At 32.2% G+C, this 20873-nt stretch overlaps 2 protein-coding genes across 2 annotated transcripts; one reads left to right on the top strand and one right to left on the bottom strand.

The window, feature by feature from the left end:
- The first annotated feature begins 1096 nt into the window (after positions 1 to 1096).
- On the top strand, positions 1097 to 1898 carry LOC140962930 (NDR1/HIN1-like protein 1). Its single transcript, XM_073422082.1, has one exon. It carries the CDS (start codon positions 1196 to 1198, stop codon positions 1826 to 1828), a length of 633 nt encoding a protein of 210 aa, XP_073278183.1. The 5' UTR covers positions 1097 to 1195; the 3' UTR covers positions 1829 to 1898.
- A 4537-nt stretch (positions 1899 to 6435) lies between these two features.
- On the bottom strand, positions 6436 to 7330 carry LOC140962865 (uncharacterized). The gene has a single exon (XM_073421959.1). It carries the CDS (start codon positions 7316 to 7318, stop codon positions 6620 to 6622), a length of 699 nt encoding a protein of 232 aa, XP_073278060.1. The 5' UTR covers positions 7319 to 7330; the 3' UTR covers positions 6436 to 6619.
- Between the last annotated feature and the right edge of the window lie 13543 nt (positions 7331 to 20873).

Below are 20873 nucleotides of genomic sequence, written 5' to 3'. Positions count from 1 at the left end.
ATCCATGAAAAAATATTATTTTTTATGCTAAGAGTATTACTTTTTATTGTGAATATCGGTAAGGTTGACCCGTCTCATAGATAAAGATTCGCGAGATCGTCTCACAAGAGACCTACTCTGTAAAGAATGAGTATTTATCCATCTTAGATTAAATACGACCCTACCATTGCGCTGGCTGAAATATATATTATACACAAACTTATATAAAAATTTAAATATGACGTATAATAATTTTTATATGATATATAATTTATTATATATACTAGTACACATATGTAGTGTTGCATGCTTATACAATTCATTATTATGGTAAAATGAAAAAATATAAAAATATGTAGAAATAAAAGATAAAGAACAATTTGGAAAAGAAAAGTGACGTTTTGTAAATTAATAGTCATCAAAAGACAATAGATGTACAAGAATTTTACAAAAGTGATATATTTTCACAAATAAATAGTAATCAAATGAGAAAAAAAAAATGAAACTGACCATACGAACATACTAAATTAACCCTCCTCAAACTTAATTAACGGAGTATCGAGATAGATATATATTCTATGATGGGAATATGTATTTTCTTATGTGTAATTCGATAAACTCTGATATATAAAATAGTTTGCAAAATACAATCCCCATTTTAGATAAACATGTCAAACATGAAACAGACTGGAAAAAAAAAGACTTTTAAGTAGCATTTAGATGAATGAATTTAAAATATATGGATTTTAATTATTAATATATCGTTAACAATGAATATTAGATGAAATTTTAAATTCATAACTTGTTTATTTATATATTAATTACACAAAGTTGAATAGATTTCAATTGTTTTAATTATTGAGTAAATTTAAAATCTCTTGTAATTAACACGAAACATGGTATAAACATAAAAATTTATTATCTTATTTTTTAAAAACTACAAAAAAATATTTAAAATCAATAAATTTAAAATATATTAATCCAAAAATATCCTTATAGAATTCGATTTGGAATTTTGGTCTCAAATTGACAGCCGACATTAACAGGTTCCAAAAAAAAAAAACTATCCTGGTACATTATTGTATTATTATAATTATATAGACGTGCTTTCATTTGATCTGAAGTAAATAGCAGACACCCAAACTCCCAAACCCCATCCACTTTACACGTACCACTCCCCTCCCCCGCCGAACATTACTCCACCGACGCAGAAGCTATGTGGGACGAGGTGTGCAGCCACCACAAGAACGAGCGGCGCAAGTCCGTGTTGCGGTGCTGCGCCTGCCTCATCTTCTCCATCTTCCTCATTCTGCTCACAGTCCTGCTCATCTGGGCCATCCTCAAGCCAAAGAAACCCCGATTCACCCTCGAAGACGCTACCATCTTCACTCTCAACGTCTCCGCCCCCAACGTCATCTCCACCTCCGTCCAAGTCACCATCAACTCACGCAACCCCAACTCCAGAATCGGCATTTACTACGACAAGATGTACGTCTACGCCACCTACAGCAACCAGCAGATCACCTTCTTCACCGTCATCCCACCGGTCTACCAAGGTCACAAGGACGTCAACGTCTGGTCGCCGTTTGTCTACGGGAGCGACGTCCCCATCGCGCCGTACAACGGAATCGCACTCTCCCAGGTACAGAGCAGCGGCGCCCCCATCGAGATGACGATCAAAATCGACGGCCGCTTGAAATGGAAAGTCGGGTCCCTTACAACGGGTCGGTATCATATCCATGTGAATTGCCCCGTTAGTATTAAGCTTGGAAATAGCAATAGCACGGGAATCACAGCCGGTAATGGGGTTAAGTATCAGATTTCACAGCGCTGTAGCGTTAGTGTTTGATCACAAACAATTTATATAATATCGTAAAAAAGAAAAATAAATTTAAACCTTTATTCTTTTTGGAGTTGTGGTGTGATTTTCTTTGGTTTTCTTGTATATTATGCACAAGAATAAAGATTCTAAATTTGCCAAAGTATAAAATTTGTATGAATCAAATATTTTTTCCCAAAAAACTTATTGATTAATATCGTGTTTAATAAATTTATTATTTGACAAGTTCTTGGAAGATGTGAGCTGTTTTTATCATTATGAACATTTGTTTCGAACGAAAATGACAATCCATATTGGTACCAAATTAAATATAGTTATAATGACTAGCAAATTAAAGAAAAATTGAAATACCGAAACAAAATAAATTCCTTTTCTCTTTAGACAATATATATATATATATATATAGTTATAATGACTAGCAAATTAAAGAAAAATTGAAATACCGAAACAAAATAAATTCCTTTTCTCTTTAGACAATATATATATATATATATATAGTTATAATGACTAGCAAATTAAAGAAAAATTGAAATNAAGGGCATGCGAAATTAAAACAATATTAAAGTATATTTCTGAGAGACTATTTTGAAGAATCGTAATATATCTATCTGGATTTTATACAATTTTTTTTAAAAAATAAAATTCAAATAAAGAAATTTGAATTTTCAGATTAATTAATGGTTCTTACTTTTCATATTATTGTGGAGTTATTGGTATTTAAAACTTTTATAATCGATTTTCACAATTCCTTTCAATTAATAATAATTCATCCTATTTAATTAATTTATTAATTATCCGTTTATGTCAGGCTTGTGTACATAAATTTATCTTCTTGCACAAATTAAAAGGTAAAAAAAGAAGACGTCAAGTATATGTATCAATTGACAAGTAGGTCTCTTGTGAGACAATCAATAAACTTTATCTGTGAGTTACATTATTAAAACTAAAAATAGATTTACTTATAAAACTAAAATTACAATTTTTCATTTCAATTCAGTTTCCTATTTTTTTATTTGTCTCGATTCAGTTTTCCTCTAGATCACAAAATTAATATACATTAATTATTGAAAAATGAAAATTTACCCCCATAAAGTATGTGATTATTGTTTATTCTAACAAGAATGATGAACGTTATCATAGTCCAATTAATCGGATCCAAATTCAATATTTATGTTTCGAATTTTTGTTTCTCGTTAATTTTTTTTTTTTTTTGTAGAAAATAAGTTTATATATATTGATTTTGCGTGGTAATATGTCATCACATGCAAAAGACAAGACGTTGCATGAAATTGACTTGTCTATTATTGGAGATGTAGGGGACTGCTTCGATTCGTAAAAGGTGGTGGGTTCGAATTTCATATGGCAACCTGCAGATATTTTTTATTTTATTATTATCTTGATTATTGTCCACCTTCAATTTAAGATCCTGGCATATCGCAATTTTATATATATTAATTTGTTGTGTTAAAAATTTATCGACGCACATGATGTCAAAATTCAAAATTAATATTTTTTTGGTGTTGATCAAATGATGATTCAAACAACGATATCCTCTTTGATTACTTACAATTTTATTGTAGACAATATAATGTGTGTTTATAAGAGTCGTTTGCAAAATATAGGTTTTATGTTTTGCTAGATGCACTAATTGCCATGTTCGAAAAGCAATCGAAATGTGTGACGTTTGAGCGGATGAACTGTTTAAAAAATTTGAATTGTAATGTTACCATCAGCTATATTTTTTGGTAAAATGAGATGCGCTCGATCGTACCATGGACAACATTATGTGAGTTTGAAAAGACATGAGAAAGAACTTCGGAGAGAAATCGATGAACTCCACCACCAACTAGAAGTAAACATTTTCTTGTATTTGTTTGTATACGGGGAGGAGTCACCCTTAGGCTAGGGTGGACTCTTGCCCCACTTTTTTTTTTTTTTAAGAAAAAAGTTAATAAATTTAAATTTTAAATTTTTGTAAACTCATATTAAAAATAGAATAAATTTTTTATTAGTTTTTTTTTAGTCTTATGTTTAAAAATTAAAATAAAATAACTCCCACAAATCATAATTCATTACTGTGTATTGGTTATTTTATTATCGTATATTGTGAAATTATACAACTTTGAGATAAAAATTCAATGACCAAAAATTATATTGAATATTTAGTTTTATTATTCGAGTTACAATAATATTGTCTTATGATATATGTGAATTTTGGATTTTGAATTTTTACCATAAAAAACTATAGTTGCATATTTTTGGACTAATAATCAATTGGTTGAAATGTTTGATGATTATTGACGCACAATTATTTTTGGGTTTGTTTTGTAATTTTCTTATTTATAATAACCGAAAATTGAATAAGTATGAAATTTGAAAAATAATTCTTTGTTGTAAAATTTTGGAAATATTAGTTTTTCTAGTTAAGTAACTCAGGGAATGAAAAAATTAAAAGCTATCAAGTTATTTTTAAACCAAAAGAACATATATCAACAAACAACGGGCAAACATTAATTATAGTCTATGAGTGAACAAAATATCGGTTTCAATCAAAATAATCAACGAAAATGAATAAATTTAAAATTCGGTTCGGTTTTGAGGTGCAATAATTGTTCTTATCAGGTAGAGCGATCGAATCATGACATTGGAGCTGCTGTACGATTTAAAATATTTGAGTTGCATCATTACCACCACCTATAGCTTTTGGTCCTACATTCGGTTTATTCGGAAGTTCGGTTTAAATTTTTGAAAATATATGTTAGTTCGGTTCGATTTCAGTTTTTAATATAAAACTTTGGTTAACCTAACAAACTAAACTTTTATAAATAAAATTAATATTATTAAATTTTTTAATAAAGTTTATAAAGATATAAATATTATAATTTCTAATAAAATTTATTAGACAACAGTCCAATAATCAAAAATAGTTTTTAAATAAATAAAATTTAAATTTATTTAATTCAATTTTTATATTGCATTTTTTATTTAAAACATGATTATTAAAAAAATTCTAAAATTTCAGTTAATTGTGTTATTGACCGAAATAATCGTTTTTTTCGATTTGGTTTTTTAGGTTATCGTAATAAAGTTCGGTCGGTTCGATTTGTCGAAAAAAGTTCGGTTAATTCGATTTTAGAAATTCGGTTTGTTTTTAACTAAACATATTACTGTCTAAGACAAGATAGAGCCAACCCAAGGTACTTATGAATCCTAGCTCCGCACCTGTTTGTATATATTCATGTTTGATGTATATATATGCCGAAAATGTAAAGTTTGAAGCTCTTGATTTCATTATTATGGAGATATTTGTTGCATCCATTTTCTGAATTTATCCACATACTTCTCAAGCGCACCTTAATAAACATTCCTTCTAATTAATTGCACACGTAACAATCTATAAGAATCAAATACATAACAGTATCAAGACTGGATGTTTTCATTTATTAAAAGTGTTTTTTTAACGAGATTATCACATTATCAATTGGGCTATGAACTTGTTGGGAATTTTTTGTTTTCCGATTAGAATTTTTCCAGTTCATTTTAATTCATTTGATTTGTTTCGATGAAGTTGATTAACTTGATGACTCTGTTATCATCGTCCATACTTTATTGGATTGCAATCAAGGCGGATCCAGGATCATATGTTTGGGGGGTCGACTCACCACCAACTATGAAAGTTTTAAGTTGGGTCTTTGACTTTTTGTAAAGGCCTGTTATTTAGTTTTTCGAAAAAAAATTGCAGAGAATGGAACGCGGACCACATGTGTAAACCTTGAAAGTCTATAACCATTAAACTAATTATAGATACTTTATTTTTTTATTGTCAAATAAGATATATACTAAATAATAAAATATATCTTAATTATATAGTAATAATTTTTTAAAAAAATTTGTGGGGGGGGGGGGGTGGTCGTATCTATTTTTTGGCAAAACTTTTTGTGAGACGGTCTCACGAGTCGTATTTTGTGAAACGGATCTCTTATTTGGATCATCCATGAAAAATTATTACTTTTACAGTGAATCCGCTTCTATTTGCATTTATTCTGATATTTTACGTTAAATTTTAAAAAAATGGAAATTAATTTGTACATGGATACGGACCAGCCAGCCCAAAACTAATTTAAAGGCTCTGGTCCACACAAGCCAGCCCGATAAACTTGATCCATTCGTTTATGCGAGGTTATAGCTATTATCAAATATTGTTTATATCGTAATGTTACATTAAGATGGAGTCGTTGGATTTAATGTGGTATTTTAATTTGTTAAAATATAGAATAAAAATATTATTGATATTTTTTAATTAATTTTCAAAATCAATCTGTTTTTGTATAAATAAATCAGTATTCCTGGTGATGTATAGAACAAAGGATGATAATGTACTAATAACTACTACTAACCGCGAGGAATCTGTAACTGCTGTGCGCATAAACAGAAATTTGAATTTTTGAGTTCATTCATTCATTAAATAAATTTATTTTGAACATTCGAGTAAACTTTTTAGTAATAGATATAATATTTTCAAATTTTTTGACCCAAACACAACAAACTTGAGCTCTAATTCGAACAACAAATTTTAAATTGCTCGATTTTGGAACAAATATGAAGCTCGAATATATCAATTCAAGCAGAATTTGAGCCTTAAAATTTTATTCATATTCGGTTCGATTAACTTTATCTACACATCTAATGCCCATTAAAGCAAAATTACACACCTAATAAAAACACTATTTTTTTTTATTGGATTTGAACAAAATTTAAAACACTACTTGGATCTAAACGATGCCGTTCCACGTCGGCTGATTAATCAGTTGACCAAACATTGACCACTTCGTGAGCTGGGGAAGCAGAGGGGGTGAAATACACAGGCGAAGCACAAGGAGTGGAAAACGGCGTCCCACCATCAATCTCCATCACTACCGCCGCCGGATCTTCCACCTCCTCTAAGCTTACCATCACTTCTTTCTGTTCAGATGGCGAGTCCAAATCCTCCTCATCTTCTTCTTTAATGGTGAACAAAAATCTCGGCGGCCCAAACACACTTTGAATTTTCAACATATCAATGTCGATGACTTGGATATCCGATTGCTGCTTCGAATCGTGATCGCTGGCGGAATCGGTGGGAGTTATGGAGCTGCAATCGAGGCGGGAGTTCGATCCAAGGCAGAAGAAGTAGAGCAGCTCCTTAGAGGAAGCCAACGAGGACGATAAATCCTTTCCCGATGAACATCGTATGAGATTATCTCCGCCGGAAACTTCACCAACAGTGTTAGTTTTTTTCCTGAAGACACGGCGGCGCCATAAGAAGTAGTAGAGTTCGGCAAGGAGAACCACAAGCGAGACCACGAAGATTACAGTCAGTGCAGCACCTATCTTCCTTAACCCGCTGCCGCCACCCATTTTGGTAAGCTGAGGAAATAGTTCTCTCTCCGGTATGTGGTTGAATGGTAGTAGTGTGCAACGGACTAGCTTGAGTATAATAGGTGGCGAGTGACGTGACATGCAGCCGTTTAAAAAACTTCAAATTTAATGCGCGCTATCAAACAAAGAGACTAGTTACCCCAGTAGGTCAATAAAGACTGACACGACGTAAGGTGAGATTGATGTAAGCTAGACCAAAAAACAATGCAGCCAAATTTCAACCGGGTTGGGTAATTTGCTAGCCCAAAGGCCCTAACAAAGCCCATGAAAAACGGATCATTGAATTATAGTTCTCAATAGACCCATAATTTAGTGCACTTCGAAAGGTGAGCAAGAAAATGTGGCTGGGTCTGTGATAGTTTGCACTTGCGAACATAGGGCCTGATATCGGCTACAACAGGAGCTTCTATCGACAAAGGAACAAAGTTTTCAATGGCACGAACCACGTTTATGGTATATGGATCCATCGGTTCCCTCCAAAGCAAGCATCTTCCATGAGACTGTCCCTGACAACACACACTTCAGATAGAAAGACCGAGAATCGCCCCGGTAAACAAGGGGCCGGCCTTCGCAAACAAAACCACCCCCTGGGAATCCCGACCCACAATTCCTACCCTGAACGACGGAGTACATTTTTTTTTAAATAAAGCAATTATTATTTTTTTTAAAGGAACAATTCTTATTCATAAAAAGAGTAATTATCGGCTACAACAGGAGCGCACCTGCGCGGGTCTGCGCGCAGGCGCACGCAGCACTTGCAAGCGTGCGCGCGCGGGCGCCTGCTCGCGCCCCTTCAGGCTGTTTTCGTGTCCCTTCGAATTTTCTGGCATTTTTTCATTTCCTTGGCATTGTTTGATGCTTGTGATCAGTTACAATGATCAAGGGACACCCCTATAATGAAAGATCATGTCTTTCCACATGAAAAACATTAAATGCTTCATTTATTAAAAATAAAAAACACATACAAACACATAACATCATTTTTCGACTTCTTCTTCTTTTTTCAACAAGAGAGAGTTCCTTCAATTCCTTGTGATAGAACTTGAATATTTGAGTGCTAATTATTCAAGTGTTGTAGTTGTATCTTGGGTGAAGATTGCCACCAACTCTAGCACATTGTGAGGGCAAATTCTTCTTAAGGAGAAAGTGTTCAACACTTGCCTCTACAAAGCCATTTTCTTTGTTTTCTTCTTGATTTTCCTCTCAAATTTAAATACCACAACAAGGGGTAGTTTTGGAAATAAAGAAAACAATTAACTATAATTAGTCAATTATTGAGGTCTCCCTTAATTAAAATTATAGATAATGAATAAATTGTTTTTTTAATTATTAATAGAATATATTATTAATTATTAGTAGGATAAATCACAAAAGTTTTAAATTTTTTGAAAAGCTATTAAGGGAAATATATTTTTCTAATAATTTCTTAATTTAATTTATTTTCCTAATTGTATTTCTTTGTTGATTTGATTGCATATAATATTTTGTCTTTCTAGATAATGAGATAATTATGCAAATAATATCATGATATGATTTTGAATAATTAAATATGTTTTGACTTTCTAGAGAATATGATATTTAATGAGATCTTGCCTTTCTAATTAATGAGATAAATATGCTAGGATTTTATTCTTGATAATGAGATATTATTGTGATTTTGTATCAATATTTAAAAGAGTTTATTTCTAATTAAACTCTTACTTTCCTTGTTGAATAGGTTTTCTTGTGGAGATAAACTCTAGGAGAGATGAAGTCTATAAATAAGAGAAACAAGGACATTGTTGCGTGTGCTTGTGAGTTTTCGTGGGAGAAGAAAAGAGAGGAAGAGAAGAGAGAAGAGTTATTTTCCATGGAGATTTTCATGAGGAGTTTTTAATGAGAGGACTTTCGTGGAGATAGTTTTTCGTGGTGGAGAGATTTTCGTGGGAGTTTTTAGTGGGAGATTTTCGTGGTGTTCACTTCCCTCTTGATCATACACATATACATGCACTTGTGCACGCCGTGGGATGTCAGAGAAATAATTCTAAAAAGGCGTTGCTAATTTGAAGAGTGAAGATATCGGGTGTTGCCTTGAATGTTGGGAACATCTGCAGACAACATCCGTAACGAAGTTGGCTGAAGATCGTTTTCGTGGATTCCCTTTTGGCATCACGTTTTGCTTTCTTGTTTTAGTTTTTATTCTGGTTATTTGTTTTTAGAAAGCTTTATTTTCTCAAAGTAGTGAGGAAATTGATTTTTGTTAAAATCACTAGTGATAGGTTTTTGTGTAAACGATTTGGTTTTCTAGTGATTAATTTTTGCCATAAGGCACCGCACAAGTATTTATACTTGTGCATATTAAAACTTGTCCATCCTATCTATTTAAAATCGATTTGTGTTACAAACTTTAAATTTCCGCTGCATATTGTCCGAGATGTTGTAACATCTGGCACAACACCTAAATGTGATAAAACACAAATTTGCGATTTTACATCCTAGTCTGATATTTTTATTATTTTTAGTTTCTGTCGAACACCACAAATTCCTAACAAGTGGTATCAAAGCCTACTCTTGATATACTAAGTGCTGATTCTGGTTTTTGTTTGGTTTGACAGAAATATTTAAATGGCCACCTCCTTGACTGCACTGTTGACAGAAAAACGTTGGCTGCAAGTGAATCTTTTAGGTGTTGCCTTAGGTGTTGCCACACCTAGGCGCAACATGTGTTCAAAATCAGTTTGTTTAAAATCTACATCTTCTGGAAATTCGAGTGTTGATGATGAGTTGGAAGCTGATGATGAAGAAATGACTCTTGAAAGCGTACAAAAGCTTTATGAGGAGTTGTTTGAAGACTGGACCAAAAAAAACAAGTTAAACTCAACCCTTATGAAGGATAACACTGATCTAAATGTTGTGGTTGCCAAACTTGAAGTAATATTGAGCAAAAAGGGCTTAGAACTGGGTAAGACCAAAGAAGAGCTTCAAAAGGAAACTGAGACTTTGTCCAAATTCAATTCAAGCACATCCAAGCTTAATTCCATACTTTTGATGGGAAGAGATGACAAGAAAGGCTTAGGTTTCAAAGACAGTGTGTTAGAAATTGGTGAATCCTCAAATTCAACTGTCTTTGTAAAAGGAAAAGCTGATACATCTACACAGCCTCAACCCACGCCATCAATCAAAAGAGCTCCTCCAAAAAGACAACATGCTGCACCCGTTCCTAAGAAAAGAAAACGCAGGTATGTATGTCATTACTGTTTTAAGCCTGGACATATCAGGCCCTACTGTTTTAAACTCAAGGATGACTGCATGAATCGAAAGTCGAGTCGGATGTTGCCTCGAATGGTGTCCAACATTTCCCGCAACACCTACAACCATCGACCTACAGTAAGACAAATTTGGGTACCAAAGGTAAAAACTCACTGTAAAGTTGTCTATACTTCATTGAAAACTAACACTGCAGGACATTGGTACTTTGATAGTGGAAGCTCACACCATATGACAAGATCACGAGAACATCTCATTGATTATGTTGAACAAAAAAGCGGTAGAGTAACCCATGGAGGGGGAGCTAAAGGAAAGATTGTTGGAAAGGGAACACTGAATGTTGAAGGGCTACCAAAGCTCCAAAATGTGATTCATGTTGAAGGATTAAATTCAAATTTGATAAGCATAAGCCAATTGTGTGATGATAATTTGCTTGTTAAGTTTGATAAACATACTTGTGAAGTTTTTGATGAAACTAATTTATGCATAATGACAGGTACAAGGTCTTCGGATAATTGCTATCAAATAGGTGAAGAACTTTCATGCAAACATGCACAAATTATTGAACTCGACCTTTGGCATCAAAAACTCGGTCATGTAAATTTCAAAACCTTGAAAATTTTGAGTAAGTACGATGCAGTACGAGATATGCCTAATATTTCATTTGGTACACCATATGTTTGTGGCGATTGTCAAAAGGGTAAGCAAACTCGCGTGTCACACCCAGTGTTGCCATCATCTGGGACAACACGCTGTCTGGAGTTACTACACATGGACTTTATGGGTCCTATGGAAGTTGAAAGCTTTGGAGGTAAGAAATATTATTTTGTCTGTGTCGATGAATTTTCACGATCTTTTTGGATAAGCTTTATTAGGGAAAAGTCAGACAACTTCGGTGTGTTTAAAAAATTGGTCACAAGAATCACAAACTTCCATAATTTAAAGGTGAGAAGGATCAAGACTGATCATGGTAAGGAATTTGAAAATTCTTTATTCTCATCTTTTTGTAACAAGAAAGGAATTTCACATGAATTTTCAGCACCAAAAACCCCACAGCAAAATAACATTGCCGAACGTAAGAACATGACGTTGCAAGAAATGGCAAGGGTGATGCTAGCTTCAAAGGGTATTTCAAAGCGTTTTTGGGCAGAGGCTCTAAATACGGCTTGTCATATTTCAAACAGGGTGTATTTGAGAAGTGGTTTAACCATGACTTCTTATGAAATAATAATGGGAAAGAGGCCTAATCTTAAATATTTTCATATTTTTGGTTGTGTTTGTTACACTTTGAATGACAGAGATCAACTTGCAAAGTTTGATTCAAAGAGTGATAAGTGTTTGTTTTTGGGTTACGCCACTAATAGTGGAGCTTATCGCATGTTTAATTTACGAACTAGGACTATTATGGAATCCATCAATGTTGTTTTTGATGACTGTGCAGATCTGAAAAAAAAAACAACTGAAGATGATGTGGAAGACCTTCTGGAAATTCCCATCATACTAGAAAATGCAGATGTTGCAACATCTAGCACAACACGTGACACTGAAGTCACTGAATCTGAGAAAGAAACACACAGCGATGATAATGTAGTAGATGATGGAAAGAATATTCCAAGTAAAATTCAGAAAGACCATCCATCGTCTAAAATAATTGGAAGTGTGCATGGAGAAGTCCAAACTCGAAAGAAAGAGAGAGTTGATTACCGCAAGTTGACTGGACTTATATGCATGAGCTCTAGATACTCACATGTTATATTTTCATGTTTTATATCCAATTTTGAACCTAAAAATGTTGATGAAGCTTTAAAAGATGAATTTTGGATTAATGCAATGCATGATGAGCTTGAGCAATTTGTTCGAAATGATGTTTGGAACTTGGTTCCACCTCTTGACCATGGTAACATAATTGGTACAAAATGGATTTTTAAGAATAAAACTGATGAGTCGGAAAACATCATTAGAAACAAAGCAAGGTTGGTTGCTCAAGGGTACACACAGGTTGAGGGGGTTGATTTTGATGAGACATTTGCTCCTGTAGCCCGTATTGAGTCAGTCCGACTTTTGCTAGCTATTGCACGCTACATGAAAATCAAACTTTTTCAAATGGATGTTAAAAGCGCATTTTTAAATGGAATTTTGAGTGAGGAAGTGTATGTTAGACAACCTAAGGGTTTTGAGGATCCACATCATTTGGATCATGTCTACAAATTGAAGAAAGCACTTTATGGTCTGAAGCAAACACCACGTGCGTGGTATGGGAGATTGACTGAATATCTACTTGAAATTGGTTTCAAACGAGGTGAGGTAGACAAAACTCTTTTTATTCAGAAATTCAAATGTGAGATCCTTATTTGTCAAATTTATGTTGATGATATAATATTTGGTTCTTCATCTCAAAAGCATGCTAATGACTTTGTTGAGTGTATGTCTTCTACCTTTGAAATGAGCATGGTTGGTGAGTTGAGTTATTTTCTTGGCTTGCAAATTAAACAAATGCATGATGGCATCTTTTTGTGTCAAAGTAAGTATGCTAAAAATTTGATTAAGAAATTTGAAAATGAGAACACAAAACACATGAGAACTCCTATAGGCTCGAGTGAAAAATTGTGCAAAGATGATGTTGCCGAAAATGTTGACAACACCTTATATCGTAGCATCATAGGTAGCCTCCTCTATTTGACAGTCAGTCGCCCTGACATCATGTTTAGTGCATGCTTACGTGCTAGATATCAATCTAATCCTAAAATTTCTCATTTAAAAGCTGTGAAACGTATTTTACGTTGCATAGCAGGAACAATTGAATTAGGATTATGGTCCACTCAAGAAACCAACTCGAATTTAGTAGGTTTTTCTGATGCTGATTGGGATGGTGATTTAGATGATAGGAATAGTACATCTGGAGGTTGCTTTTATCTTGACAATAATTTGATCTCATGGCATAGTAGGAAACAGAATTGTGTATCACTTTCAACTGCTGAATCTGAATATGTGGCAGCTGAAAGTTGTTGCTCTCAACTTTTATGGATGAATCAAATGGTAGAAGATTATGGATTTAAGAGTGAAATTTTAATTGTGTATTGTGATAATTCGAGTGCAATTGATATTTCAAAAAATCCAGTACAACACTCTCGAACTAAACATATTGACATTCGACATCACTTTATTAGAGATCTAGTAGAAAAGAGGTTGATTCGAATGGAATTTGTTGGTACACATAACCAATTGGCAGACATATTCACTAAAGCATTAGACTCTGAGAGATTCTCCAACCTTAGGAAATCTCTCATCATGTGTGCAATTTGATCATTCATGCATGTTGTCTCGGATTTTACAACATCTGAGACAACACCTTATCTGCATGTGCATTTCTAGGACTTAGGCATACTGCATTTGCATACATACTGTTATATGATATGTTTTCACAATGTTGCATAATCTTCTGGTGCACTTACAATTTCATGTTCTATTTAAACTTAACACACTTAGACATGATTAATAATATGTTTAAATCACAAAGTAATTGAGGAATGATCATGGACTCCATGACATTGATCTATACGAAAAGTGACTTGAAAAGATTAAGTAAAAAGAAAAATAAATATGCTCTGTATTAGAAGAAAAGATTGAAAGAAGTTACCTAAAAGAGTCCAATGAAGACTGTGCTTTTAGTGTGGGAGCTACCTCTTCTGAATTTAATACATAAGGTAAAATAGAAGAAATTGAAAAAAGCTACCTAAAGGAGTCCTAAAGAAGAACGTTCTTCTAGTGTGGGAGCTACCACTTCTATGGTCAGAAAGTTAATACTCTAAGTGTGCAGAAAAATTAAAATAAATGTTTGGAATTGGACGTGTTGTCAGGAGATGTTGCCAACATTTGCGAAAACACTTCATCTGTAAACATATTTCATACTTGTTTTCATGTTTCTATTTCTATTTCATTATGTTATTAGGCATAATTAGGACATGCATATATACTTCATTGTGAATATTGTTGGGCCAAAAAAGGATTGAGTATTTCAACAAAAAAATTCGGTAAAATTCCAGATTTTGTTAGAGTTCCAATATTTGTGATCTTTGATGTTTTAGTGGTGTTAATTCGATGTGGGTTTCAATTCTGAAAATTATTTTGAAATGATTTTGGACGCAATTATCTCAGTATTTTTGGTAAGTGATTACGGGCCAAAGCTGATCTGGTCTAGTACGAGAACTTGGTTGTCCATTCTGGACAAAAAAGAGGAGAAGATGCGACTCAAACTCAAACCCAAACGGATGCTTTTGAATCTTGTTTTGAACTGAATCTTGTTTTGAACTTTGTTTTGCTTGCTTTATCTTTTAAATGTTTTGTTTTGTTAGATTCCCTGATGTTTCTGTTTTCCCTTATGTAATCCTTTTTAATGAACTGTTAATGATTTTTGCAGGTGTTGTCAACACAACGAACAACACCCGTACTAACTTGATTTTATTCAGGGGGAGAAAAATTCCCATATTAAGGGGGAGTTAATTGGAGTTTAACTGAGAAATTGAGTTTGATCTCATTTTGTCCAGAAAGACAAAAAAGGGGAGATTGAAGGGAAATATATTTTCCTAATAATTTCTTAATTTAATTTATTTTCCTAATTGTATTTCCTTGTTAATTTGATTGCATATAATATTTTGCCTTTCTAGATAATGAGATAATTATGCAAATAATATAATGATATGATTTTGAATAATTAAATCTGTTTTGACTTTCTAGATAATATGATATTTAATGAGATCTTGTATTTCTAATTAATGAGATAAATATGCTATGATTTTATTCTTGATAATGAGATATTATTGTGATTTGATATCAATATTCAAAAGAGTTTATTTCTAATTAAACTCTTACTTTCCTTGTTGAATAGGTTTCCTTGTGGAGATAAACTCTAGGAGAGATTAAGTCTATAAATAAGAGAAACAAGGACATTGTTGCGTGTGCTTGTGAGTTTTCGTAGGAGAAGAAAAGAGAGGAAGAGAAGAGAGAAGAGTTATTTTTCATGGAGATTTTCATGAGGAGCTTTTAATGAGAGGACTTTCGTGGAGATAGTTTTTCGTGGTGGAGAGATTTTCGTGGGAGTTTTTAGTGGGAGATTTTCGTGGTGTTCACTTCCCTCTTGATCATACACATATACATGCACTTGTGCACGCCGTGGGATGTCAGAGAAATAATTCTAAAAAGGCGTTGCTAATTTGAAGAGTGAAGATATCGGGTGTTGCCTTGAATGTTGGGAACATCTGCAGACAACATCCGTAACGAACACTACAAGAAAAATGATTTTCCGCAGCACGTCATCAACAGCGTGCATTAAAAGCACGCTGCGAATATTACTTTTAACGGCGTGCATATATAAGCACGCCGTGGAAAATGGGTGTGCCATCATTTAGCGACGGTTTATTTAACCGTCGCCGATTTAAATTTAGCGACGGTTATTTCTAAACCGTCGCTATTGGCGACAGTTTTAAATACATCGTCGCCGATGTAAAACCTTGCGACGGGTTTAAAATAACCGTCGCGAAATTTAGCGACAATTAAGCATTAATCGTCGCTATATTTAGCGACAGTTTTCTTATACCCGTCGCAAGGTTTTACATCGGCGACGGTTTAAATACAAATGTCGCTAATAGTCTATAAATATTCGCATTCCCTTCCCATTTCTTCACAACACTCAGAATTTTTCTCACGATTTTAAGATTTTAGTTTCGATTTATTGTACTTTTTTGTTTCGATTTTTACTTACTTTGTAAATATTATTAAAAATCACGAGTATTGTTATTAGATTGTAAGTTTTTTTAAAAATTTTATTAAATTATAAAAATTTTTTTTTATTTTAACGAAAAGATTAGCGACGGATTATGAAATTCCGTCGCGAAATGTAGCGACAGTTTTAAAACCGTCGCTAAACTTAGCGACCGTTTAAAAACTGTCGCCTATAAATATAGCGACGGTTATATAGTAGCGACGGAAATTTTAAAACCGTCGCTAAAATTAGATTTTGCAATAATTATTAACGGCGTACATTGCACGCTGCGGATAATAGTATTAACGGCGTGCATGTGCACGCCGCGGATAATAAGATTAACAGCGCGCACATGTACGCCGCGGATAATCTTAAACTTTCAACAGCTTTGAACTTTGCAGCGTGCAATGTGCGCTGCGGAAAACGAATTTGCGCGCTGCGAAAAGCCATTTTTGTTGTAGTGGAAGTTGGCTGAAGATCGTTTTCGTGGATTCCCTTTTGGCATCACGTTTTGCTTTCTTGTTTTAGTTTTTATTCTGGTTATTTGTTTTTAGAAAGCTTTATTTTCTCAAAGTAGTGAGGAAATTGATTTTTGTTAAAATCACTAGTGATAGGTTTTTGTGTAAACGATTTGGTTTTCTAGTGATTAATTTTTGCCATAAGGCACCGCACAAGTATTTATATTTGTGCATATTTAAACTTGTCCATCATATCTATTTAAAATCGATTTGTGTTACAAATTTTAAATTTCCGCTGCATGTTGTCCGAGATGTTGTAACATCTGGCACAACACCTAAATCTGATAAAACACAAATTTGCGATTTACATCCTAATCTGATATTTTTATTATGTTTAGTTTCTGTCGAACACCACAAATTCCTGACACACTACTTAAGATAACTAACACAAAAACTCTTATAAAACATTTGCTTTTCATTGTAAATATAGATCGAGTCGAAATGTGAGAGCGTATCAAAAGATACTATGCTTACGAATCGATTTGCTCTCCTTCTGCTTTTTTTTTAAGGGCACCGCGTTCTCAAATTAAATTACTTACCACATACTCGATATATTTCGCAGGCAAAAAACACAAAAAATAATTGAGTCCAAGCCAAACCTACATTGCCCTCTACGTTATTTAGTGAAATAATCTTATTATGATAATATAATATATATTTCCAATGTATTAAATGTGTGCAATGAAAAATAAAATTCAACAATGTCTCTTTCTATACATTGTTTATTGTAGATTGAAGTGCATACGGGATCATATCTAAATTCATTAAGCACTAGTTTTGTGATATAAAGTTGAAGACGATTAATTCACAATCTTTATTAGGAACATGAGAGACTCACAAATAGCGTGAGTCGGTACGACGTGGAAAAATGACTAAAATTGAAAAAAAAAATCAAAATTAATTTACTAAAACGAAAATTTGATAACAAAGATGACCAAAACCACAAAGAAACAAACATATATGTCCAAAATTGTAATTTTTTTTAGTTTATATGTTTGAAAGGCATAATATCAATTTCTCAGTCTTACATCTCATTGCTTTTGTTATGGATTATTTGTTACAAAATATACCTAACATTAATTCTAAATATATTTAAAAAAGTTCTGATTTCAAGAGCTATGTCAAGTTTAAAATTGATAAAGTGCATGTACTTTTATATGATTCTAAAATATGAGGTAAAATCTTTTTTTTTTTAAAAAAAAAAAAAAGAGAATGAGATAGAATGGCTTCCATGTGTCTAATCAATTGTTTAATTAAAGATTAAGCAAATTAGGTGTGAATCATGTCATATGTTCCCACCATGCAACTTCTTATATATATATTAACCAAAAAAAATTATAATCTCAACAATTGTTGAATTTGTTTTTTAAAAGGCAAAGGCATTTAAAGGTACAAAAAGTTGTTTGGATTAAAGTTGTCTTTTTTTAATTATAATCCACGAGTTGCCAAAAAAAAAAAGGGTATAACTTTGTGTTAAAAGGGCTGTCCACTTTCTACATTTGTTGCAAATTTTAAAGAGTAATCATGGAGTATCTTCCTTCCTACTTTTGAGGGAAAATTAGATTCCAAATGTCTTCAATTATATTAATTATTTAAAAATCGAACTATTCTTTCATCCTTTGGTAGGCTATAATTAATTGTTAAATTCCCATTTCTAATATTCTACAAGCTAATAATTTAGTTAGGCTATAATTAATTGTTAAATTCCCATTTCTAATATTCTACAAGCTAATAAATTAGTTAATCAACACAGAAATAAAAGTTTATAATGAATAAATATTTAAAAGCCCATACTCATATTTAATTTTTCCCTTATTTAAATTTTTCCCCTAGTTTTGAGGTGATTTGTAATTCAAATTACAATTTAACATCATTACGAGTATCATGAGTCTAATTTATTATTTATATCCAATGTAATAATCAGTTAATTAGATATATACCTGTCTCAAACAAGCTGAGTTTGAGTTAGATATACGTTCTACCAGATCCATTGACATCCCTAAACGTGCCAATCGAATTTACTTCCAAAAATGAATTGGCTGGATGAAGTGGCGCGTCTCTTTTAACTGGAAATTGGTGGCAGTTCAGCCATCATATTTTTTTCCCAATATTATATTAATGTTATTTTGAGAATAATCTAAAATTTTTTGTATTAAATTAAATATCAAATTTTAAGATTTGAAAATTTAATACAATAATGGCAAAAACTTGTGTGAGACGGTCTCACGGATAGTATTTTGTGAGACGAATCTCTTATTTGGGTCATCTATGAAAAAATATTACTTTTTATGTTAAAATTATTATTTTTTATTGTGAATATCGATAAGGTTGACCCGCGTCTCACAGATAAAGATTCGTGAGACCGTCTCACAAAAAACCTATTCGACAATAACCTACTACTATAGGAGCTGAGATTACCACTTTCTTCTAAAGCAAAACATCGACAAATTCCCTACTTTTTTTTTTGTTTGAATAGAACAAATTCCCTACTTATGCTTACATGTTATTTAAAGTCCCAATGTAATAATCTTTTGGCGATTCTAAAGTAATGCTCATCTTTTTTAAGGTTTAAAGAATTATAAAGACAGATTCTTTATTCATGTTTTCCCTCGATACATATTCTTTTCTTTTTTTAAAAAAAAAAAAATTTAAACTCTTTTTTCATTTGAATTCGAAGTCTTGTTCTTCAACTCTGTTATGCTTTTTCTAGAGATAAGAATGTCGAGTTTCGAAAATCAAAGGAAAAAAAGTGATTCTTTTGCGAAAACATATCACACAACGCGGAAGCATAAAAAGTAGTGCTTTCTTTTGTTATTTCTTAGGGACGATTTTGGAAGTTTTTTTTTTTCACAAAAAATAATTTATTGTTTTTTTTATAAATCAATTGTTTTTAATTTATTTCCCTCATAATTCTAAAGTAAAAAAGTTATTTCTTGGTTTCTCCTTTCCACAACGGACATATATATTATGGGAATTTCATTCTTTAAATTTGCATTATGTGATCCGCCAATACTCTTCTTTTTCTTTGAAGAAGTGAGTAATTAATTTATTTTTTATATATATTATGGGCCTCAACGATTAAATCATGTAATTATTACGTGCTAATTAAAAAAAGAACTGTTGTACATGTAATAATTATGTTGAGCAGATTGGAACAAGATCGACTAATTAGAAAAATGCAATCGATTAACTTTATGTTCAGTGATAAGACTAATTTGATTTACCATGCTGAGTGGCTCAGAAATTATGATTAAAGTATGATCTTACCCAGTTTAGGTAAGTGTCATTATCGTTAAGAAATTTGATTGTATTTGAATTGGAATGAATATTTAAAAGAAAGATATGAAATGGTTCCATATTATGATAGATACAAAGTTTACTTCAATGATTCAAAAAATAACTAATTAAATATTTAGTATTCATTATAAAATTTTATAAAAATAGAATGAATTTATCTAAACAAATCAATGAATTTATTAGAGAAAATTACAAATAAATATCCCGCTAAAATATTTTCGATTTTGATATGCTATATTTTTAAATTTCAATCTTAATTCTATATTTTTCAATTTTTGAATATTTTAGTTATTTTTCCTAATGAGTGTCAAAATGACACTCCATATAACGTTACGTAAAAAACACTAAAATTTAAATAAAAAAAACAAAGATAACGGACTATGTCTGAAATTTTACAATATAAAAGACTGAAATCGTTAATAAACAAATACATAACTAATATTATAGTTTTCTCAATTTATTAACATGGATTTGAAATCCCCTACTTCAAATCCGTCGATCCAAATGCCGCTTTTATAATATTTATCTGACCAAAGTTCATACATATTTTCTACATAGGAAATTCAACAATAACTTTCACTTTTTGGCCTTGATAAAACAAACTTCTAATTGAAAGAGAAAGCAACTTATTTTCCCCTTTAATTCACTTTTTATTTCACTTATTTTCGTTTTATTTACTTTCTTCCAAACGAGCTAGAGACCCCTTTTTTGGATTCCCATTGCTTCAACCAAAAAAAAGAAAAAAGAAAAAAAAAGAGTTAAAGATCACTTGCCCGGATTTGATAACCAAATTAAATCTAAACTCCGAACATATATA

This window comes from Primulina huaijiensis, chromosome 1 (genome assembly GCF_012295235.1).
Source record: "Primulina huaijiensis isolate GDHJ02 chromosome 1, ASM1229523v2, whole genome shotgun sequence".
In the NCBI taxonomy this organism is placed as follows: Eukaryota; Viridiplantae; Streptophyta; class Magnoliopsida; order Lamiales; family Gesneriaceae; genus Primulina; species Primulina huaijiensis.
This window is presented reverse-complemented; position numbering and strand designations above follow the sequence as displayed.